The sequence below is a fragment of the Phoca vitulina genome, unplaced genomic scaffold (assembly GCF_004348235.1).
Source record: "Phoca vitulina isolate PV1807 unplaced genomic scaffold, GSC_HSeal_1.0 scaffold8, whole genome shotgun sequence".
Classification (NCBI taxonomy): domain Eukaryota; kingdom Metazoa; phylum Chordata; class Mammalia; order Carnivora; family Phocidae; genus Phoca; species Phoca vitulina.
In genome coordinates this window covers 48,519,500-48,541,703 of record NW_022589711.1, presented here as the reverse complement: position 1 = coordinate 48,541,703, position 22,204 = coordinate 48,519,500, and the positions used below count along the sequence as shown (strand labels likewise).

The 22,204-nt window shown below is 38.0% G+C and overlaps 1 protein-coding gene across 1 annotated transcript in view; it reads right to left on the bottom strand.

Moving 5' to 3' along the window:
- Positions 1-22,204, bottom strand: part of PAK2 (p21 (RAC1) activated kinase 2) — an 82,611-nt gene that overhangs the window by 34,708 nt on the left and 25,699 nt on the right. The window contains exon 2 of the mRNA XM_032406820.1: positions 7,669-7,876. Within this exon, the coding sequence (XP_032262711.1) occupies positions 7,669-7,855 (187 nt within the window). The 5' untranslated portion in view covers positions 7,856-7,876. The remainder of the gene's footprint in view (positions 1-7,668; positions 7,877-22,204) is intronic.

Below are 22,204 nucleotides of genomic sequence, written 5' to 3'. Positions count from 1 at the left end.
TTTTTTTTAAAGATTTTATTTATTTATTTGACAGAGAGAGAGATAGCTAGAGCAGGAACACAAGCAGGGGGAGTGGGAGAGGGAGAAGCAGGCTTCCCGCCAAGCAGGGAGCCCGATGTGGGACTCGATCCCAGGACACTGGGATCATGACCTGAGCCGAAGGCAGACGCTTAACGACTGAGCCACCCAGGCACCCTCCAGGACATTTGTTTATCCAGAGAAAAATCTTCCAATCTCTAGTCTGAGGGCTTTGAGTCAAGCTACAAGTATTGTGAAAGCAGGGCAGAGGAAACAAATTTTACATGTTAACTTGCTTCGAATCTGCCTTTCTTCTTCTTCTTTTTTTTTTAAGTTTCAGAGATAGAGTTTAGTGATTCATCAGTTGCATATACCACCCAGTGCTCATTATATCAAGTGCCCTCCTTAAGGCCCATCACCCAGTTACCCCATTCCCCCACCCACCTCCCCTCCAGCAATCCTGTTTGTTTCCTATAGTTAAGGAATCTGCCTTTCTTATTCCTGTGCTACACCTTTCACTGACTCCTCTGACAAGAATGAGGGTTTAATTTCTCCTCGAATACATATAAACATCAGTCTGTTCTTTTGTTCTACTGGAGGATGGGATTTAAAACATTTCATTGGCTATATGGGGTAAAGAAGGGATCTTAAGGGGCCTCTGACACTACTTACATAGATTTTCGATTAAGTCCCCCCCCTTTTCAGCCTGTGTATTATAGCTCCCCACCCCACGACACACACACACACACACACACACACACGTTGTATGTCTCTAAATCCTAAGCCTCTGAGATTTTTACAAGGAAACCGGTTCACTTCTCACAGACATTGCCATCTGCAAATGCTTAGGATAGGTCCTTGTCTGTTCAGTTTAGTCAGATACCACTTTTCCATCCTTCCATCTTTCAAATATGTATATTATGTCTCTTCCTCTATTCCCTTTGCCCTTGTGATATTAAAAAAATTTTTTTAACTGTCATTTTACTTGGGTCTGGGGAGGGATAGCAAATAGAGGCATGTGGTCAATCTGCTATATTGTCAATCTGCTTTGTTAACCAGAAAAGTCTTCTAATATAAGCGAGCTAAAAGTCGTGTTGTTCGATAGGTCTGCATATCTACAGCTGGAATGTCACCGTACACTATTTTTTGTTTACAAGATGCTACTGACCTAGCATTAGCAGGAAACATACTATTTTTTTTTTTTTGACTAGTGATGACAGATTTGTGCTCAAATGTCCATCTACTTTTTAGGTCTCTTTGACACCTATTTATTTACAAGAGATCTGACTATGGTAAGCGGGCAGGGCACATTAGGTGTGGCAAGGAGCAGAGGGAACTGTAACTATTAAGTCTAGTACAAATTTTGCTATCTCTACTGAAATGCACAGTTCAATCTATCATAAACAACCTCTCATTTTCAACTACACTGTGAGTATTCTGAGGTCATGCCCTCTACTTCTCTTTAGAAGTCCCTAGACTTCTAACTCCCTATCCTGCATACAGGAGGAAATATTTATTAACCAACTATAAACTAAGAGTTTACTTTTTATATGGCTCTGAATTGATGACAGAAAAACAATTTCATGTACTATAAAAGTACTTGTTTCCTCTTCTTTTAAAATATCTGCTCAGAATCCCACTTTTGATATGCATGTGGTTGGCAAAGATACTATTCTCTTAAATGACCGTGACTACAGATGACTGGTCCAAGGCAGGCATGAAGTTCAAGCCAGGTTAGCCATTGTTCCCCGCACACTCCCAGCCAACAAGCTTGGGTCAGGAGTGAGTATCTAAACTAAGCCAGACTTAACACCTGAAAATCAGTCCCTCACTAGTGAATGAAGTTGTAAGAAATAAATGCCAAGAACTGTTGAGGGCTGTTTCCTAACACAGAGAGAAAAAACAACCTGAAATTAAAAAAATAAAGCCAGGTAACACGGAAAAAGACAAGACATATAGCAAGGTAATTCCTGGTTCCATCTGTGTCTAAGGCCCAGCCATATTTTTCAACTTGGGAATGTTGAGTTTAGAGACATATATTAAAGAAAGTTTCACATATATTAGGAGTACAGAATAAAAAGTTAAAGGAAAGAAGTAAAAACAAGCAGAACTTGAGACATCTAAATACATTAGTTCACTATAAAGGAAATGACCCAGTATCCTAAAAATCTATTTAATTTCATTTGTTTTTTATATAACACACACACACACACACACACACAAATATTCCCTGTATTTCAGTTGTCTTAGGAAGGGAAAGGGATATTTTAAAAAAATATCTAAAACAAAAAGATAGGTCTGCATATCAAACAATCTGTGGGAAGGCTACTGTTACATAAAAAGAATCATTCCTTTATAACTCTGGAAACCAAGAACTATAAGGACCGCCACCAACAAAAAACCCCACAATCATCTATCAACAGATGTCCACCAGGCAACTGGATCACTTGCTGGGAAGTAATGAATCAGGGAAAGAAACTTCTTTCAATAAAACCCACAACTTGTTAGGGTAGGAGGGGGAAACAAGATTCTTAGAACCACTTTCCAACTTTATCAGACAATAAAACAAGCAGGCAGGCAGCAACTTTCTGCTAAGAGGTGGGGCCCTATGTCATGTGTTACACAGAAGGTGCTTAACAAGAATCCTAAGGACGTCACTGCCACATTTTTTAAGACCACCACCTTTTAGGCTACATTGGAGCTAAAGTCTAAGGCTAAAAAAATCCCCATCTCTCTAAAAAGAAGACTCTCCTATTTCTACTCTAACAGAATCAGTGATTACCCCTGTGTTGACCCAGAACAGCTTCAGATTAGTAAACCTTTGTGTTTCGTCACAAAGAAGGGTATTCTCTAAAAAATAGGAAGATGGGTATGGGCTACTCTTATTAATCTTAGAATTCAATTTTTAGACCAGAAGGGATATTTACAGTTCCGTCATCTTCATCACTAACCACAAGTGATAGTACATACAGACTGAATTAGAAAATTGCCTTGGTTAGTAAGTACTATACCATTCAACGCTGACTGAATAGAACTTTTTAAAAATAAGCCAAGACAGTGGCTCATTACCATTTTTATTAACAAAACTACTGGACTTGTTAAGCCATTTCTCACCTGGATTACTGCAAAATCCTCCTAACTAGTTTCCAACTTCAGTCTTAGGCCTCCAACATACCTACTTTCTATACAGCTACTAATCTCTCCTATTTAAGACAAAAATGTGTCCAGGTCCCTCCCCTATTTAAAATTCTGTAATGGTTCCCTAGGGAACAGGATAAAATCTGAGCTCTGTAGCATGGAATACAAGGCCCTTTATGACCTGCTCCCTGCCCACCTGTTTAGCTTCCTCTCCTGTCTGCAGTTTCCTCCACACATCATGCTATTATTCTTTCCTCCTCTCTGCTTTCAAGTCACACTGGACTGTACTCAGCCCCATGAATGTGCTATGATCCCTCCTGGAGATGGGCCACTGAAACTCTTCTCTAGGCATTTTAACTACTAAAATCCTCCTACTTATTTTCAGTTATTCATTCTTTAGTCTTCAGCTCTACTGTCACTTCTTTAGGAAGCCTTCCCAGAAAGGACAGACATCTTACACTATCCCTATTACCACTTTTCATAATTCGTAATTTTATGTTGTAGTTTTGGTTAGTGTTATGAGAGCAGGGACACCATCTGCTTTGTTTATCACTTTATCTCTGATCACACACAGGGTTCATATGATACATATGTATCAAGATGTGAAAAGATTTGTTCAATCAAGTTGTCATAAAACATGTAATTTCTAATTTTCTTAACTCTTACAGTGACACTGATTAACCAAAAATGAATAACTGAAGATAGTCCAGCTTTTCTTTCTTTTTTTTTCATGAAAACAGCTGTCTGTAAGGACAGCAATAGGGATGTAAATTTGAGTAGCATAAAATGAGTATCCCTAGATCCGGCTTTATATTAGAGATAGCAAAAATCTTAGGGTAATTATGGTTTTTTTTTAATAAAAATACAGTTTTTCCCTTCTAGACTCCTGTTTCAAGATGATAGACTAACGATATACTGTAGCCCTCCCCCTTTATAACAAATCTCTTTATCATGGAACAAAATGAATGAGGAATGCCTAAAGATGAGAAGAATTCAGATAAAACTAAGGAGAGAAATAGCCGCTCAGAATGTAGGCAGGAGAATGCCAGTTCAGAAATGTTGGGGATGGTTAAGCAGGTAGATCTCTGTGTTCATATAAGCATGAATATGAGTACACACACACAGGGCGCTCTCTTCCTCCTAATCATCAAAGTTTCAGGTCATAGTTTCATCAGAAATGTCAGCTTCCAGGAAGGAATAGTAAGTGTGGGAGGCTGGGTTGGAAAGGGAGGGAAGAGCCCCAGGGAATGAGAGGAATTAAGGAGCACCCAACCCTCCAAACATTTCATCTCTTTCTCTCTCTCCAACTAGGTTATAAAAAGTGACTGCAGATGCTCTACTCTCAACTACAAAGCTGAATGCAATTCTTCCCATCTTGCTCTACAAATTCAATGCAATTCTAATCAAAATATCAACAGGTTTTTTTTAAAGTATATGATAAACAAATTCTAAAATGTATAGAGAAGAGCCAAGGGCCAAAAGATCATAAAAAAGAACTTGGTAGGTTTGCTCTCTTGGGTATCAAAAAAAAGGAATTAGAAGCTATAGTAATTAAGGCGGTACAGTATTAGCTCAGGGACAAATAAGCCAATGCAATAAAGAGAACACAGAAACAGATCCTGGCATACGTGGAAACCTGACCGATAATGGCTTGTATTGCAGGTCAATGGGGAAATGATAAAAGTTTCAATGAAAGGTCTGGGACACTGGTTTTTTAAAAAAGTGAATATGGATCTCTCTTTACAGAAACATAAAAAACAAATCCAGATAGTTCAAAGGTTTAAACTGTAAAACTTTTAGGAAAACATAAGAAAGTATCTTTGACCCCTAGTTTGGCAAAGATTTTTCTTTCTTTCCTTTCCTTTTCTTTCTTTATTTCTCTCTCTCTCTTTCTTTCTTTCAAGATTTATTTATTTGAAAGAGAGAGAGGGAGACAGAGAATCTTATGCAGACTGTGTGCTAAGCGCGGAGCCTGGTACAGAGCTAGATCTCACAACCCTGAGATCACCACCTGAGCAGAAACCAAGGGTCTGACGCTTAATCAACTGTACCACCTAGGCACCCCTATAATAGAATTTTTTTAAGAGAAAAGAAAAATAGGAATTGAATAAGAAAGGCAAAGTTTGTTGTTGTTGTTGTTGTTTTTTAAGAGCCTGTAGGGGTGCCTGGGTGGCTCAGCTGGTTAAGTGTTGGACTCTTGGTTTCAGCTCAAGTCACGATCTCAGGGTCGGGGGATTGAGTCCCACATGGGGCTCAGCACTCCCTGCTCACTCCCTGCTCAGCGTAGAGTCAGCTTGGGATTCTCTCCTTTTCCCTCTAAAATAAGTAAATATATAAATAAATTAAAAAATAAAAATAAAGAGCCTGTAAAGTTTTAAGATTAACACTAAAAAGTTATTAGATCTTGAATGTGATTAACACAAGAAAACAAAAAGACTTCGGAAATCACAAAAACAAAATGTAAGAGATCTCAAGAGCTGATAAATGCAATCAGAGCCATCCTAGGTACCTTCACCTTCCCTTTGTATGGGGGGACCTTGAGTTAGTAACAGCTGATGAGTAATTCTGGGGGGGGGAAGGAAGGGAAAGTGGAGTTAAGAAAAGAAGGTAAAACTGGAAGATTCTCAAAATGATCAGAGAGATGGGTATGCTCTTTTGAATGTATGTAAATGCATGTTCAATCTGCTCACAAACCCTACCATTACCCATTTCATTTTGTGTGCTTTCTGCCTTTCCAAGGCTGTCCTTAAGTACATTTTATCCCATCTTGAGCATTCCCCTACAACCCCCTTTTAAAAATTTTATTGTTTTAAGTAATCTCTGCATCCAACATGGGACTAAAACTCACGACCCCAAGATCAAGAGTCACATGCTCCACAGACTGAGCCAGCCAGGCACCCTTCCCCTACCTCACTTTGCATTCTGCTCTCTATAGGCAAGTCATTTCAACCCTGTCAGCAATTTCTTCTGGTACTAACCTGCATAAATTTGTTTTCTAACCTCCATAATTATAAATACTGTGTTTACACTGACATTATTAGGTTTTCCTACTCTAAAAATACTGACTGACTACTATGGAAGATGAACATTCAGTGCTCTCCCACACACACTTGTCTGCCCTCTTCCCATACATACTTAAAAAACATACTTCCATGAGGGTTTTCAGTTACAACCACACTGAAATTTTAAAAGCAAAATTAGAAATAAGAGATATACAATAAAAGGAACAGGTTTTCAACTGTCCCATAATGATATCCTGTCTGCAAATCTAAATTCTCAAAGATTTGATTCTTTATTAATATTAAATATAAGACCTCATTCAAATTTCCACTGATTATGTATTCTTAACTCTCAAGTTAAATGTGTACTTATTATTATATATAAAGCACTATTCTTCCACTTGCGTTTACTTCTCAATGTTAACCTAGCTATAAAAGTAGAAATATATCTTTATCTTCACTTAGATCTATTACTGGCTATCAGAGCCATATTGTCATGCTTAATGTAATTAAATAAACTAATCCCTAATTATCATTATTATTTTTTGAAGATTTCATTTATTTATTTGACAGAGAGAGACACAGAGAGAGGGAACACAAGCAGAGGGAGTGGGAGAGGGAGAAGCAGGCCTCCTGCCGAGCAGGGAGCCCGATGTGGGGCTCGATCCTAGAACCCTGGGATCCTGACCTGAGCTGAAGGCAGATGCTTAACGACTGAGCCACCAGGTGCCCCTAATCCCTAATTCTTACTCTGAAATTCACTACTAGTCCATAACTCCTATCTAATTCTAAAGTCCAAAAAGCTCTGAAAACTGCAAATTTTTTCCTTAGGTTTGGCACCAAAACAAATTCAGTGACTTCAACTTAGATGAGATGACCATTTAATGCACAAGACAGATCCCTTCACCAAAATGTTATTTGGCCCCCAAAGGTCAATCTTACTGAGGCTGAGAAACCCTGGACTAGCTAATGTTTGCAGGAGACACATAATGTATTGATCACTGAGTGCTGCCTCAGATGCTTCTGAGGGCGTAACAGAATACATGATGAAAAGAAGCCTGCTTCTCCCTCTCCCACTCCCCCTGCTTGTTTTCCCTCTCTCTCTGTGTCTCTGTCAAATAAATAAATAAAATCTTAAAAAAAAAAAAAGTGCTAAGTATTACTACTACTGAAAAATCAGAAACTCTTAATTAGATCTTTCTCAAATATCCAAATCTCATTAATGTTGGGAAGCCATAAACTATGGCCCATTTCTCTTAGAAAATGAAGGAGAGGATTATAGAAATTCATTGGATATAACAAGTAGATAAGCAACAAATTTAGTTTTATTCTTTCCTATCACAGGTTAATTAGCCTTTCTAATAGTGCCTATATACCACCATCAACAGTTTTCTTGGATCTGTTTATTGTTCTCACTATAAAAATCTCAACTGACTATATAGTTCAATTAAAAAGACATCAAATTCAGTAACATAAAATAATTGAGACTCTTTAAATGACAGTAGCTATTTACCTTTCTCTGTGCCTGAGAATATAGAGATGATTTTATTCCTGGGCTTTTTTTCCTCTGGAACAGAGGGCAACGGTTTCAGACTGTGATTGGCTGACAAAGGGTCTTTGCCTCCAGTGCTAAATATGGTACTGCTCATTCGCACGGGAGGCGCTGGAGGCTTGTCTTCCAGTTCTCCGTTATCAGACATGATTTGGAATTATGATATGGCCTGAAATAGATAGGCAAAATCATACAGTTAATCACAAGGTAAAAAATAGTACGTACTAGACAAGCACAAACAGTAATAATTATCCTCTTTCCAACTCTGAATTAGAAAAGGTTATCCATTTAGAGTGAAATTTGCAAAATTTGTAAAACTCAATGAGTAAGAGATGAATGGGTTATTAATATAGGTAATCTCCCCTAACAAAGTTGGTAAATGGTTAGCTGAGGGAATGTTTGAAAAGCCAAGTCAAGAGGACTATGGTAAGTTTTGGGAAAGCATGATGATACTAAATTATCAAAAGATAATCGATCCTAAGAGTATATATTCCAAGGAAAAGACAGACAACATGGAGTCTTTAAAAAAAACAACAACAGAGAATTCTGCAGAGGAAGACTATGTTCTGACCGATCAATCAAAAGATAGGTCTCTGATAGGTCCAATTTCTAGAGCAGAGATACAACGCTTGCTATTAAATACATCAACCAACGCCACTCCCCATGAAGAATCTGACTCCATGCTCACTAGCCTTGTGATTACAACTTAGCCTTCATATAAACTTTCCTAAAGGATGAGAATGTGCCACTGATGCAATATTTGGTTTCTCTGAAAATCTGACATTCTAACTACATATGTTAGTCCCGTGCACGCTTTGCAGACAGTCCCACAGAACTTGACCCATCTGGGAACACTGACAAAAGTAAATCCAGAGTTTGGCCGAACACCAGAGTATGGCCAAATCCCAAGATTCTGTCATCCCATGATGCCCTGTGCAGGCAGTCAAGTAACCCCTCTTAATCCACATGACTAATTCAGTGGAAACTTCAACCCTGTTTATATATATATTATTATTATATAAACCTTATTTATATATATATATACACACACATATATATATGGCCTTTAAAAACAGTAGATTATACACATTTAAAGTCAGCAGTAAAGGGAAGGGGATGCTTAACTTGCAGGTAAGTTTTTTTTTTTTTTTAAAGATTATTTATTTATTTGAAAGAGAGAGAGAGAGAGCACAAGCAGAGTAGCAGGGAGAGGGAGAACCCAGATGAGATTAGGAAACAACACATTTCCCCAGTAAACAAGATTTTGATTGGTAATTAGATCCTGATTTGATTATAGTTATTCAATGCATGTAAGTGAACAAAACTTTGTATATGTACAATGAAAAGAATGCCAACTGTATTTAGAATAAATTAAAAATAAATTTTATTTTATTTTTTTATTTAGTTTGAATGTTAGTACCTGAAGAAAAGTAGGTATCATTTGAGGAGAATTAAGGAATGAAGAGATTATTGTACCTAATTCCACTTCAAATCTTATAGCTTTTGTTTCCCTTGGTAAGAGTATGTGTCACTAGAACCACTGTGTATTTTATCTGCCATAATGACAGTTATTTTCCAGCCTACAAAAGAGGAAGGAGAGAAGGTAAAGGGGGAAAATAAACTTTTCTGGGGAGAGCTAGCTAGAGAAGAACTGGGAGAAGAGAGTAAAAAAAAAAAAAATCTCTTATCGTGAGAAAGACTGCTTGAAGTGAAGTTACTATTGGTAGTCAAAAGAAGAAACGGGGTGGAATATAAGAATGTGATGCAGATGACATAGTCAGATGATTCTTCCAAACCAGGTGGTCACATCATGGGGGGTTTGTTTTGCTTTGGCGTGAGATGCAACTGATTGTTCTTAAGTGTGGGCTGTCAGGTGTGCATCACCAGAGGACTCATATACTGCTACAAATGGAAGAAAGATAAGGCTTAGGTAACAATATTTGGAAGATTACTTGAGAGCATGATAAATTGAGACAGATGTTTATTTCTTATGTGACCATAACATCAAGGCAAAACAGATTGCTCACTTTCATCTTAATCACCAGTTACAACAGACAGCATGTTCAGATTTTGGTTACACTGTGAATGCTCCACATTTATGCATATTAAATTTTAAAAAATCAGGGTAATATGGGATGTCTGGGTGGCATAGTCAGTTAAGCAGCTGACTCTTGGTTTTTGCTCAGGTGGTAATCGCAGGGTCGTGAGGTCAAGCCCTGCATCTGGCTCTGTACTCAGCACGGAGTCTGCTTCAGATTCTCCCTCTGCCCCTCCCATTCATGCTCACATGTTCGTGTGCATGCTCTCTTTCTCTCCCAAATAAATAAATAAATCTTAAAAAAAAAAAAGGGTAATATAACAAAATTTCAAAATACATTTGTACGCATTCAAAGAAAGAAATGCACCAAAATATTAGCAGTGGTTATCTGTGACTAACAAGTAATTTTCAGCTTGATTATAATCATCATAGCTGTGATTAAAACAAAATAAAACAGGGCACAATAGGGGCGCCTGGGTGGCGAAGTCAGGTGAGTGTCTGACTTTGTTCCGGCTCAGGTCGTGGGTCCGTGAGGTCCAGCTGCATGTCTGGCTCCACACTCAGCACGGAGTCTCCTTGGGATTCCCTCTTTCTCCCTCTCCTACTGCCCCTCCTACTCGTGTTCACGCTCTCAAAATAAAATAAATAAACCTTTAAAGCAGGGCACAATAATTACTTAATGTAAACTGATTACAAATTCTATCCTTAAGGTCGGCTCACAGATGGAACATGACTAGAAACTGCCAGTACACCTTCAGCGGCATGCTGTCCAATGTTGTGATTAAGAGCATGGGTTGTGGAATCAGATTCCCTTGGTTGGAATCCTGGTTCCACCATTTACTTCAACGTGTGACCTTGGGCGAATTACTTAACTGCACCTCAGGGCTCCTTGAAGAAACAGCTGGTTCTAGGCCTGGACAGGGAAAATACAAGATGAGCCTAGAGTATCTTATATTGTCAGAAAGTAGGAAGTACTTGAAAAGGATAGGAACACACACAGGAACAGTTTTCTTTTTCCTTTTTTTTTTTTTTTAAGATTTTATTTGACAGAGAGAGAAAGAGAGGAAGCACAAGCAAGGGAAGCAGCAGAGGGAGAGGGAGAAGCAGGCTCCCCGCTGAGCAGGGGCCCAATGAAGGGCTCAATCCCAGGACCCTGGGATCATGACCTGAGCCGAAGACAGACACTTAACTGAATGAGGCACCCAGGTACCCCAGGAAAGAGTTTTCAAAAGCCAATGCTGGAATGACTGGAGCAACAAATTAATAAAGTAGCATTATATTTAACCCAAAGTATAAAATAAATATACACAATTCATATCAATACAAGTAAATGAATAAATAAGGGGTGCCTGGGTGGTTCAGTTAAGCATCCAACTCTTGATTTTGGCTCAGATCATGATCTCAGGGTCGTCAGATCAAGCCCTGTGTTGGGCTCCACACTGGGCATGGAGACTGCTTAAGATTCTTTCCCTCTCCCTCTGCCCGCCCCCAAAAAGAATAAATAAAATGGTGGGGTGCCAAATCATCCTTACAAAACAATTCCAAATAATAAATGTAGACAAATCGTCTTCTAGGAGTCGGAATTTAACTCCCCTCCCCACTTGAGTTGAGTGTAGGCTGGACCTAGTGACTCATTTCCAAAGAGTAGGGTATGGAAAGGGAAAAATAACTTCATGGCGGAAAAATCTGGCAAACACTGCATTAATCAAGTGATCAAGGTTAACAGCTCCAGTAATAAGTTATGCTGACATCACTCACCACCTGATCTAATGTGATGAGAAACATACTTCACCTCTGCGGTATTCTTCCCCAAAATCCAAAACTGCAGTCTAATTATGGGAAAAACATCAGACAAACCCAAACTGAAGGACATTCTACAAAAATTCCTGACCAATGCACCTTAAAGCTATCAAGGATGGGGGCGCCTGGGTGGCTCAGTTGGTTAAGTGTCTGCCTTTGGCCCAGATCATGATCCCAGGGCTCTGGGATCGAGCCCCACATCGGGCTCCCTGCTCAGCGAGCCTGCTTCTCCCTCTCCCTCTGCTGCTCCCCCTGCTTGTGCTCGCTCTGTCAAATAAATAAAACCTTAAAAAAAAAAAAAACTATCAAGGACATGAAAAACAAAGACTGAGAAACTGTCACAGAGCAGAGGAGTCTAAGAAGACATGAAAATATTATACTCTGGAACAAAAAAAGGACATAGTGGAAAAACTGGTGAAATCCAAATAAAATCTAGAATTTAGCTAACAGTAATGTACCTATGTTGGCTTCTTTGCTTTCACAGACATTTTAGGGTTTATGTGAACATTAGGAGAAGATAGGTGATAGGTATACAGGAAATCTATGATCTCTGCAACTTCTCTGTAAATCTAAAATTATTCCATGATAAAGCCTATTTAAAACGAAATTATGTACTAAAGTAAGACGAAAACTGAGAGGTATACAAACCATAAGAGACTCTTAACTATAGCGGTGTTATATGCAACTGATGAATCACTAAACTCTACCCCTGAAACTAGGAAGGAAGGAAGCAAGCAAGCAAGCGGGCGCCGGCTGGGGTCGTGATCCCAGGGTCCTGGGATCCAGCCTCTCATTAGGCTCCCTGCTCCTTGGGAAGCCTGCTTCTCCCTCTCCCACTCCCCCTGCTTGTGTTCCCTCTCTCGCTGTGTTTCCCTCTGTCAGATGGATAAATAAAATCTTTTTTAAAAATTTTAAAAAATTAAAAGAAAATAAAAAGGAATTATGTAATAAGTTCCTCAAAAAGTTATAGAATTATCTACAATATGACCTAGCAATTCCACTCCCAGAATATACCTAAGAGAATTGAGAACATATCCACAAATAAATTGCCTGTGAATGCTCATAGCATTATTCATAATAGCCAAAAGATAACCAACAGATGGATACACAAAATGTGGCATATCCATATAATGGAATATTTGGCCACAAAAAGGAGTAAAGTACTACAACATGGATGGACCTTGAAAACGTTAAGTGGAAAAAGAAAGACACAAAAAAACCACACACTGTATGATTCCATTTATATGAAATGTCCCTAACACGCAAATCCATAAGGACAGCAGGTAGATTAGCGGTTACTGAGAGGGGAGGGGAATGGGATGTGACAACTAATGGGTACGGAGTTTTTTCTTGGGGAATGAAAATGTTCTGAAATTAGACATTGGTAATGGTTGTATAAACTTTTTAATATCTTAAGACCACTGAATTGTACACTTTATTTTATTTTTTAATTTTTTGAAGAAGTTTTTATTTTTTTATTTGACAGAGAGACAGAGCCAGAGAGCACAAGTGGAGAGAATGGCAGAGGAGAGGGAGAAGCAGGCTCCCCACCGAGCAGGGAGCCCGATGCGGGGGCTCGATCCCAGGACCCTGGGATCATGACCTGAGCCGAAGGCAGACGCTTAACCATCTGAGCCACCCAGGTGCCCCTGAATTGTACACTTTAAAACAGTAAGTTTCAGCTATGTAAATTATATCTTAATTTTTAAAAAGGAACTAATATTTACTTCATAAAGATTAAATGAGCTAATAAAGATTGAATACTGCTAGGACTATCATGATCATTAATATTTATAAAACTCTATGCTATAACTTAGAGAAAATAAAGGAGGATCTAGTTCTTCTCCAAGAGTTCACAAGCTACTAGGGGAAAGACCAACACAACTAAGTTGGGTCATGCATGCCATATGCATATTAAAAGCCACTTAGTTTCTTCAAAAGGTAGCAGTTCTCAAAACATTTTGGCCTCAAGACCCCTTTACACTCCTAAAAATTATTGAGGCTCCCAAATACTTTTTGTTTATATATCTATATTGTTTATGTCTATATATTCTATATGAGAAATCAAAGCAAGTTAAATATTTATTTCATCAAAAAATACTCACTACATGTTAATATAAATAAGAGAAGGGCTCGATCATGACCTTACCTGCAGGCAGATGCTTAGCCATCTGAGCCACCAGAGCTCATCAAGTACATTCTTAAGTAAAACTAGCTTTTTAAAAAAAAAAAAAAAAACTACAAGTAAAGCAGAGGGGAGGGCGCCTGGATGGCTCAGTGGGTTAAGTGGCTGCCTTCAGCTCAGGTCATGATCTCAGGGTCCAGGGATTAAGCCCCGGGTCGGGCTTCTTGCTCAGCGGGGAGTCTGGCTCTCCCTCTGCCCCTCCCCCAGTTCATGCTCTCTCTCTCTCTCTCTCTCTCAAGTAAATAAATAAAATATTTTAAAAAACAAAACCAAAAAACAAAACCTGCAAGTGGGGGTGCCTAGTTGGCCCAGTCATTAAGCATCAGACTCCTGATTTCAGCTCAGGTCATGATCCCAGGGTTATGAGCCTGAGCCCCACATGGGGCTCCACACTAGGCATGAAGACTGCTTAAGAGTCTCTCTCTACCTCTCCCTCTGCCCCCCCCCAAACAAAAAAAACCCTATAAGTGCACAGCCACTACTTGATTTCTGTTAAAGCACAGGCAATTTTACCTACTACTACTTTTGTACCAGCTATGCAAATTTCAACAGTATGAAAAGCAAAGAATTATCTTTTACAAAAATAGGTTTTGACCTCATAGACCCCAACAGTACCATAGACCACACTTAGAGAACTGCTGCTTTAAAGTATATCCCAGCTCTATACTTTACCCTCATACCCCCAATTTTAATGTGCTATTGGGGTGGCAGAAGACCCCGATTTATTCATCCTATACTCCCCACATTTTAAACAAAGGAGACGGTAATAAATGGCTAGATTTCCAAGCTAGGGCATATAAACCTAATCAAACCTTTAACATGGTTAAACATGGTTGAAAATCTATACACATGCAATGGTATTTACTATATTATTTTTCATAACAAAAATCAGAAAGATCAGTAGGTTTTCCTGGGTTAGCCAGAGAGACTAATTGCCATTTGTATGAAAAAAAAAACCTCCATAAAATTCTAAGCAAAGAACATTACAGGGCAACTTTCAGAACACAGCCTTTCCTTACACTTTGGTTATCCAAAAAAATTTCTTTACTGCTCTATTTTAATATACTGCACAGCAGCTTTTTAATTTGCTGCACAAATTCAGTCCAGTAGAACTAAAGGGGAATATATTATTTGTTTCAGAAAATTCTTCCTGGTGATTCTACATTATAGATAAGGCTGAATTAGCTGTCTCAAGGAAATCCCAATTAACATGATGTACCTACCCTGTAGGCAATATATGTCTAAATAAAGCCGAAATTTAACATTAAACATATAGGTCACAGATGTCCTTAATGAAATTACTCAAGATGACAAATATGATGGCAACATAAATGATTAGATCTTAGTAATTATACACATGATCCTTGATACTCTGACACCAGCTTAGCTGAGGATGACTTCATCACTTCATCTCAGGATTTCTCTAAGTAGTATCTATGTCTTCAAGCTGCTGTTCAGAGGAAGAGGATAAAAGCTCTAACTAGCTTCCTAAAGAGTTTCTATGCATTCAAGTTTTGCTTAGAGCTACCCATAACCAACAGACTGAGGACTAAACTCTGATATTTGGGACATTTACTACTGAATCAATCTGATATCATATAAATACACCACATATATCATATGCCTTATGTTGCCCAAATACACCAAAGAATTTTCTGGCCTAAATCACCTTTGTGTTGTGTATATATTTCTCCATTTTTATGTTTTCTTCAGCCATTTCTCTATCTAACCGAATCTTTCAATGCTCAGCAATAATTATTTCCTATATAAGGTCATTTCTGTCTATCCATTTGCAAAATGATCCTTTACTTCCTCTGAACAAGAATGACCCCTCCCCACCACCACCAAAAAGAAACCCCTTCACATCCTCTGAATACAAGTTACACAGGAAAATAAATTCAGAGAGTAGTAAAGTTGGATTAGAATTTATCTGGCCCATCTTTCCTATTTTATATGAGAAGGACCTGACGCCCCAAAGCATAAGCAGTTTGCCTAAAGTCACACAAATCTAATTATTAACAAAACTAAGACCAGAATTCAAGGTCTACTAATAACTCTTAATCTCATTCTGTCTTTTCTTAATCATGTTAATAGACTGGACCACTTGGCGGGGGGGCGGGGGGGGCAGCACCTGCCTGGCTCAGTCAGTAGAGCATGTGACTCTTGATCTCAGGGTTGTAAATTCAAGCCCCACACTGGGTATAGAGATTACTTAAAAATCAAATCTTAAAAAAAAGAAAAAATATAGGACCACTCTGGCAATGAATTACAACTGTGTATCGTTTATTATTTTAGGTGAATTTCCTGCTTAAGACTTGACGCAATTGAAAGGCAGGGATTATACCACCACCACCACTATCACTATTACATATTGTACTATCTACGACTACTATTATTATACATTGTACTATCTCCTTTAATGTTTAGCACAGATCCTTGCATGTATTAAAAATAATATTTACTGATTTATGGTACTTTACTCTGTTGCCAGATGAAATATTATTCTTCCTAAATTTATTAGTTCTCTATCGAACAGCATTTCACTAGACAACATATAAACTACCCAATATTAACAAAAATATCTTTGGAAAGATTTATACTTTTCCTCTAACAGCTGATTCACGGCCTTAGTCTTCGATCCTTTTCCATAAGACAGTGTTATTTTTTTGTGTATTGCTTCTACTGATGGTGTCAAATGCCTAAGAAGTGCTAGATGATGATGTGATAAGGTTCTTTACATCCTCTATTTCTAGTCAGAAGGAATAAAGAATATAAAAACAATCCATGATAAAATTCTGATTTACCAATGTTTTGCTCCATCATTACCCAAAAATGTTTTATTAAAAAAATGATTAAGTAGCGCCTCTCTCCAAATCTGTTCAAACACTTTTTGCTACTTTTCAGTGAAAAACAAGTAGGCGAAACAAAAAGCAAGCCCCAAACACACTGTACTCCTCTAACAGGCCCATTGTTTAATTGTGACACGACTTGAAGACAGACAATTCCTCAATTGTCTACTGAAGGAGACTAGGGGAAGCTAAATATACAACAGAAATGAAAAAAGGAGTGGTGTCTGGAACCAGTCAAACTAGTAAAAATTACTAATTTTTTTATGATCTAACTTGGATCAACTATGGTACTTCAAGTATACATCACGTATTACTAAAAAATACGACAATTTTAAAAAGCACAGTTTGCTTTATATTTTCACTTACATTTTATATAAATAATGAACCTTAATTTTTCAGTACCTTATGAATGTAATAATACATCAGTATTTGATAAGACTTTTAGCAATCTCTCAATAAGCTACAAGAGCTCCCAAACCACTGGCCTCTCTTCCCCTCCCACTCCAAAAAAGCTTCAAATGCCTTTGAGAGTGAAATTACCAATTAAAAATATCCCAAATCACCTCAAATGGACAACAGACACTATGGAAGGCAAGTCCACAAATTAGAAGGTAAGGAATGTTTTTATTTGGTGGCAATGGCCATTAACACTAGGCCGATTTAGTAGCAAAGCCAGAAAGGAAAAGGAAAGAGGGAAGGAGATGTAGAAAACACAACTGGGGCACTGGAAAAGAATAAAGAAGGAAAAGTGGAAAAGAAACTTTGCTCAAACTCAAATAAATAAAGGAGTGGATAACATATCAAAGTTATAAAAATGCAAGGATAGACTAGTTAAGATGAAAAGGATGTTTCCATAGAGCCCAAGGCAGAGTGAAATCAAGAACAAGAGAGTAAGCAATTTACTAATCCAGTTATTCTTGAGGGATTTTTGACTAACCCCTGGAGATCTTCAAATTCCACTTTGATGGGTGTCACAGGGGGCAGGTGATGAAACTGAGTCTGCTAAATTGAAAAATCTAATAGAAGTCCCTTCCACATAAGACTAAGGCCTAAAAAGTATAATCTGTATAAGACTAATTCAGGAATAAATCCCTCTGGGCCAAAGGGAACAAGAAAATCTTAAATATTTTGAGTCCAGTGATAGTGCAGGGTGGGGGATGAGGGTGAGGATCTCTGAGAAATCCTAACAAGAAAATGCACGTTTTTTTGGTCTGAATTCATCCCACCTCTGAGGTCCCCAAAATTCCCAAATAGGTATAACTGAATATGGTCATGCTGGCGAATGGCAAAATAAAATGATAAGAACTTTAACACTGGTCTCAAATAATACCCAAAGATAAAATTCTGAGGAAAAGGAACATCTCATAGTGAAAATTCAGAAAACAAAACAAGGCACTGGGATTGAGAACTATCCAAAACAGACTGGTAAAATAGATGTGGAATGATCTGACATAGAACATGTCAAGAAGCTTGAAAAAAAAGCAAATTTGAAAAACCAACATACAATACTTTCAGTAAGAAAAAACATGATACCTGAAAACGGGAATTTGACATTTTAAGTAAAAAGGAGTATAGACGAAGAGGAAGAAAGAATTAGTGAACTGGGAGATGTATGTATCTTTAGAAAGTCACTTTAGAAAGCAGCACAGACACAAAGAGATAGAAAATATGAAAGAAAAGTAAGATGAATAGGTTGGATGACCTAAGATAGAACTACCTGGAGTTTCAGAAGGGGAGGACAGAATGAATGAGGGACTGGTTTACCAGATGAATTAGTAGCTGAGAAATTTCTAGAACTGATGAAGGACACAAATCCATAAGATGAAGAAACCTAATAAATCAAAAGCAGGATAAAAAAGTAATTGAAGTAAAACACACATGACAGTGAAATTAGGGTCAAAGAGCAAAGAGTTCTTAAAATCAGCCGAAGGAGGAAAAAGGGCAATTGGACTTCAAGTTTACTTCTTAATACCAACAATGACAGCCAGAAGACACTGGAACATTCTCAGTGTTCTCAGAGAAGGTGCCAACATACAGCAGATTCAACAAAACTCTCTTTCAAGAATGAGGACAAAATAAAAATATTTTGAGACAAAGAAAATTTTCAAAAGACTAGAATTACTCTATACGCTTAAGAGAAGTCAGTCAAGTTGGAAATCAATAACAAAAAAATTTAACTAGAAAAATACTCCTTAAGTTTGGAAATCTTAAAACACCTCTAAAAAACAGGTTAAGAAAGAAAAGCATAAAGGAAATTAGAAAATACTTACTAGAATTGAATGAGAATGAAAAAGCTATGTGTCAAAACTTAGAGGATTAGATAAACAAAATGTGGTATATACCTACTGTAGAGCATGTTTATATTTAAAAAGAAGTGAAATTTGATATGTGCTCTAATAAAGATGAACTTCGAAAACATTAAGTAGAATGAGCCAAACACAAAAGGACAAATACTGTATAATTTCACTTCCATGAGGCACCTAGACTGGTCAAATTATTCATAGAGACAGAAAGAGTGACTGGGGCCTTATTGTTTAATGGGGAGAGAGTTTCTGTTTGGGAAGATAAAAAAGTTTTGACAATGGATGTATTTTACTACATGTACACAAACTTGTAGAATGTGATTAAAGCACTTAAAGACACTTATAGTTCTGAAGTTTTACTTTAAAAAAGAACTAAAAATTAATGAACTAAAAAATAATTAAAATTAAGCAACTAGCCTAAGAAGTAAAACAAAAACAAAAAAGGAAACCCAAAGAACTGGGAAGAAAATAATTCAGATATAAGCTGAAATTGCTAAATAGAAGATTAATATTATACATACAGTGGAGATCAATAAAGCTAGAAGTTAGATCTCAGATAAAACTAGTACAATACCTCCGAAAAATTTAATCAAGAAACAGAGAAAGTACAAATAAACACCCATAGGAATGAAAAGGAGTTTTAGGGTCTCTGGGTGGCTCAGTCTATTAGGTGTCCAGCTCTTCATTTCGGCTCAGGTCATGATCTCAGGGTGGTGGGACTGAGCCGCCTGTTGGGCTCCATGCTCAGCGGGGAGTCTGCTTGGGATTCTCTCTCTCCCTCTGCCTCTGCCCCTCCCCCTGCTCTCTCTAAAATAGATAAATAAATCTTAAAAAAAAGGGGGGGGTTTCTACTGGTATTTAGTGAGCAGATGTCACAGATACCAGCATTCTGCAATGTGCCAGCAAGTCCTCACAACTCTTTTTTTTTAATTTTAAAGATTTTATTAATTAGAGAGAGAGAGAGAGGAAACAGGGGGAGGAGCAGGGAGAGAGGGAGGAGGAGGGAGCAGGGAGCCCCACATGGGGCTCAATTCCAGGACCCTGGGGTCATAACCTGAGCCGAAGGCAGATGCTTAACTGACTGAGCCACCCAGGCGCACCCTCACAACTCTTTTTTTGTAATTTTTTTTTTAATTTGTTTTTTAAGTTGGCTCCACACCCAGTATGGAGCCCAACGTGGGGCTTGAACTCACAACCATGAGATCAAAACCTGAGCCAAGATCAAGAATTAGTTGCCTAACCAACTGTGCCACCGAGGCACCCCACATCCTCACAACTCTTGAATGTCTCACCATACACTGATTTATAGTTTAAAATATATATATATATATATATATATATATATATGTATGTATTTATGTAATTATCTGAACCTAGAACAGAGTTCTATTCTGCATATGAAAGACTTTTTTTTACACAGTTTTAACACACACTGAATTTTCCAGCTATGCAACCACTATGAAACCAAGAGAAGCTTGGAATTCGTCTTGCTCAGTTCACTTTTACTGAGAAGTTACTGTTATTTACCATTTGGAATATCATATCACTTAAAGTAACATGCTCGTGCTGGTGGAGTTATCAATAGCAGTATATCTGTATGAGATTGCATTAAGGCCAAGCCTACAAATAGATACAGGCATTTCATTCTGATTTTTACAGTAAGTTGTGATCAAGTACTCACAAATACAAATATATATTTTATTACAGTTTTCCTTTTATTTATTTTTTCTGTTATACTAATTTCCCCCTCAAAATTGATTCAAGGAGTTGAGTTAGGACATTACATTGACTTTTTTCCCCTGAAATGAGGATTGGTTTAAATAATCTCTAATTTTTATTTCATAGGAAAGCAGTACAACACAGTGTTTAGGAGTACAGTTCTAGATAACCCATTTCTAGGAATCTATCCCAAAGACACAATGGCAAAAATACAGAGACATATATAAATGAACATACATAAATAATAGGCTGTATTACCTGTAACAGCAAAAGACTGGAAGCATCTCAAATGGCAATAAATAGGAGACTGGTTGAATTAGCTGATGTACCCCCCACTCAAGTACTATGAAGTAAAATGAATGAGGAAATCAATCTATCTAATCAATCTATCCCATGGAGTGATACTATTAATGAACATGCAAGATGGGAGAAAAATGTATGATATGCCACCATTTATCTAAGTGGAAAGGAAAGGCATGTCAACACACAGACATGCACACATACACAAGCTTATTATTTTTTTTTTTTAAAGATTTTATTTTATTTATTTGTCAGAGAGAGAGAGAGAGAGAGGGAGAGGGCACACAAGCAGGGCGAGTGGCAGGCAGAGGGAGAAGCAGGCTCCCCACTGAGCAAGGAGCCTGATGCGGGCTTATCCAACTGAGCCATCCAGGTGTCCCAAGCTTATTATTTTTTTATTTTTTTATAAAGATTTTATTTATTTATTTATTTATTTATTTATTTTTAAAGATTTTATTTATTTATTCATGAGAGACGGGGGGGAGAGAGAGAGAGAGAGAGGCAGAGGCAGAGGGAGAAGCAGGCTCCCTGCTGAGCAGGGAGCCTGATGCGGGACTCGATCCCAGGACCCTGGGATCATGACCTGAGCCGAAAGCAGACGCTTAACCATCTGAGCCACCCAGGCGCCCTATTTATTTATTTGACAGAGAGAGAGACAGCAAGAGGGGGAACACAAGCAGGGGGAGTGGGAGAGGGAGAAGCAGGCTCCCTGCTGAGCAGGGAGCCCAATGAGGGGCTCGATCCCAGGACCCTGGGATCATGACCTGAGCTGAAGGCAGACGCTTAATGACTGAGCCACTCAGGCGCTCCCCAAGTTTATTATTTTTTTAATAGAAGGGTAAACCATAACTTTTTCAACGGTTACTTTGGGGAAGGAAGGGAACAAAATGGAGGGGACTGAATTAAAAGTTAGACTTCTCTGAATATATCTTGCTTTGTATATTTGATTTTGGAACTTTGGAAGTTATATATAATCACCAGCAAAAGTAGAATAAGTAATACTACTTGAAATAAATAAGGTATCATAGAGACCCAATCGCATAACTCATTGGCCACTAAAAATATGCTTGGGCACTGAGTTCCCTCCTTAATACTCATCACCCATCTAGCCCATCCCCCACCCAACCTCCCTCCATCAACCTCTCAGTTTGTTCTCAATCGTTAAGTCTCTTATGGTTTGTTTCCTCCCCCTTCTCCCCCCTCCCATATGTTCATCTGTTTTGTTTCTTAAATTCCACATGAGTGAAATCATATGGTATTTGTCTTTTTCTGACTTAGTATGCTTTGCATAATACACTCTAGC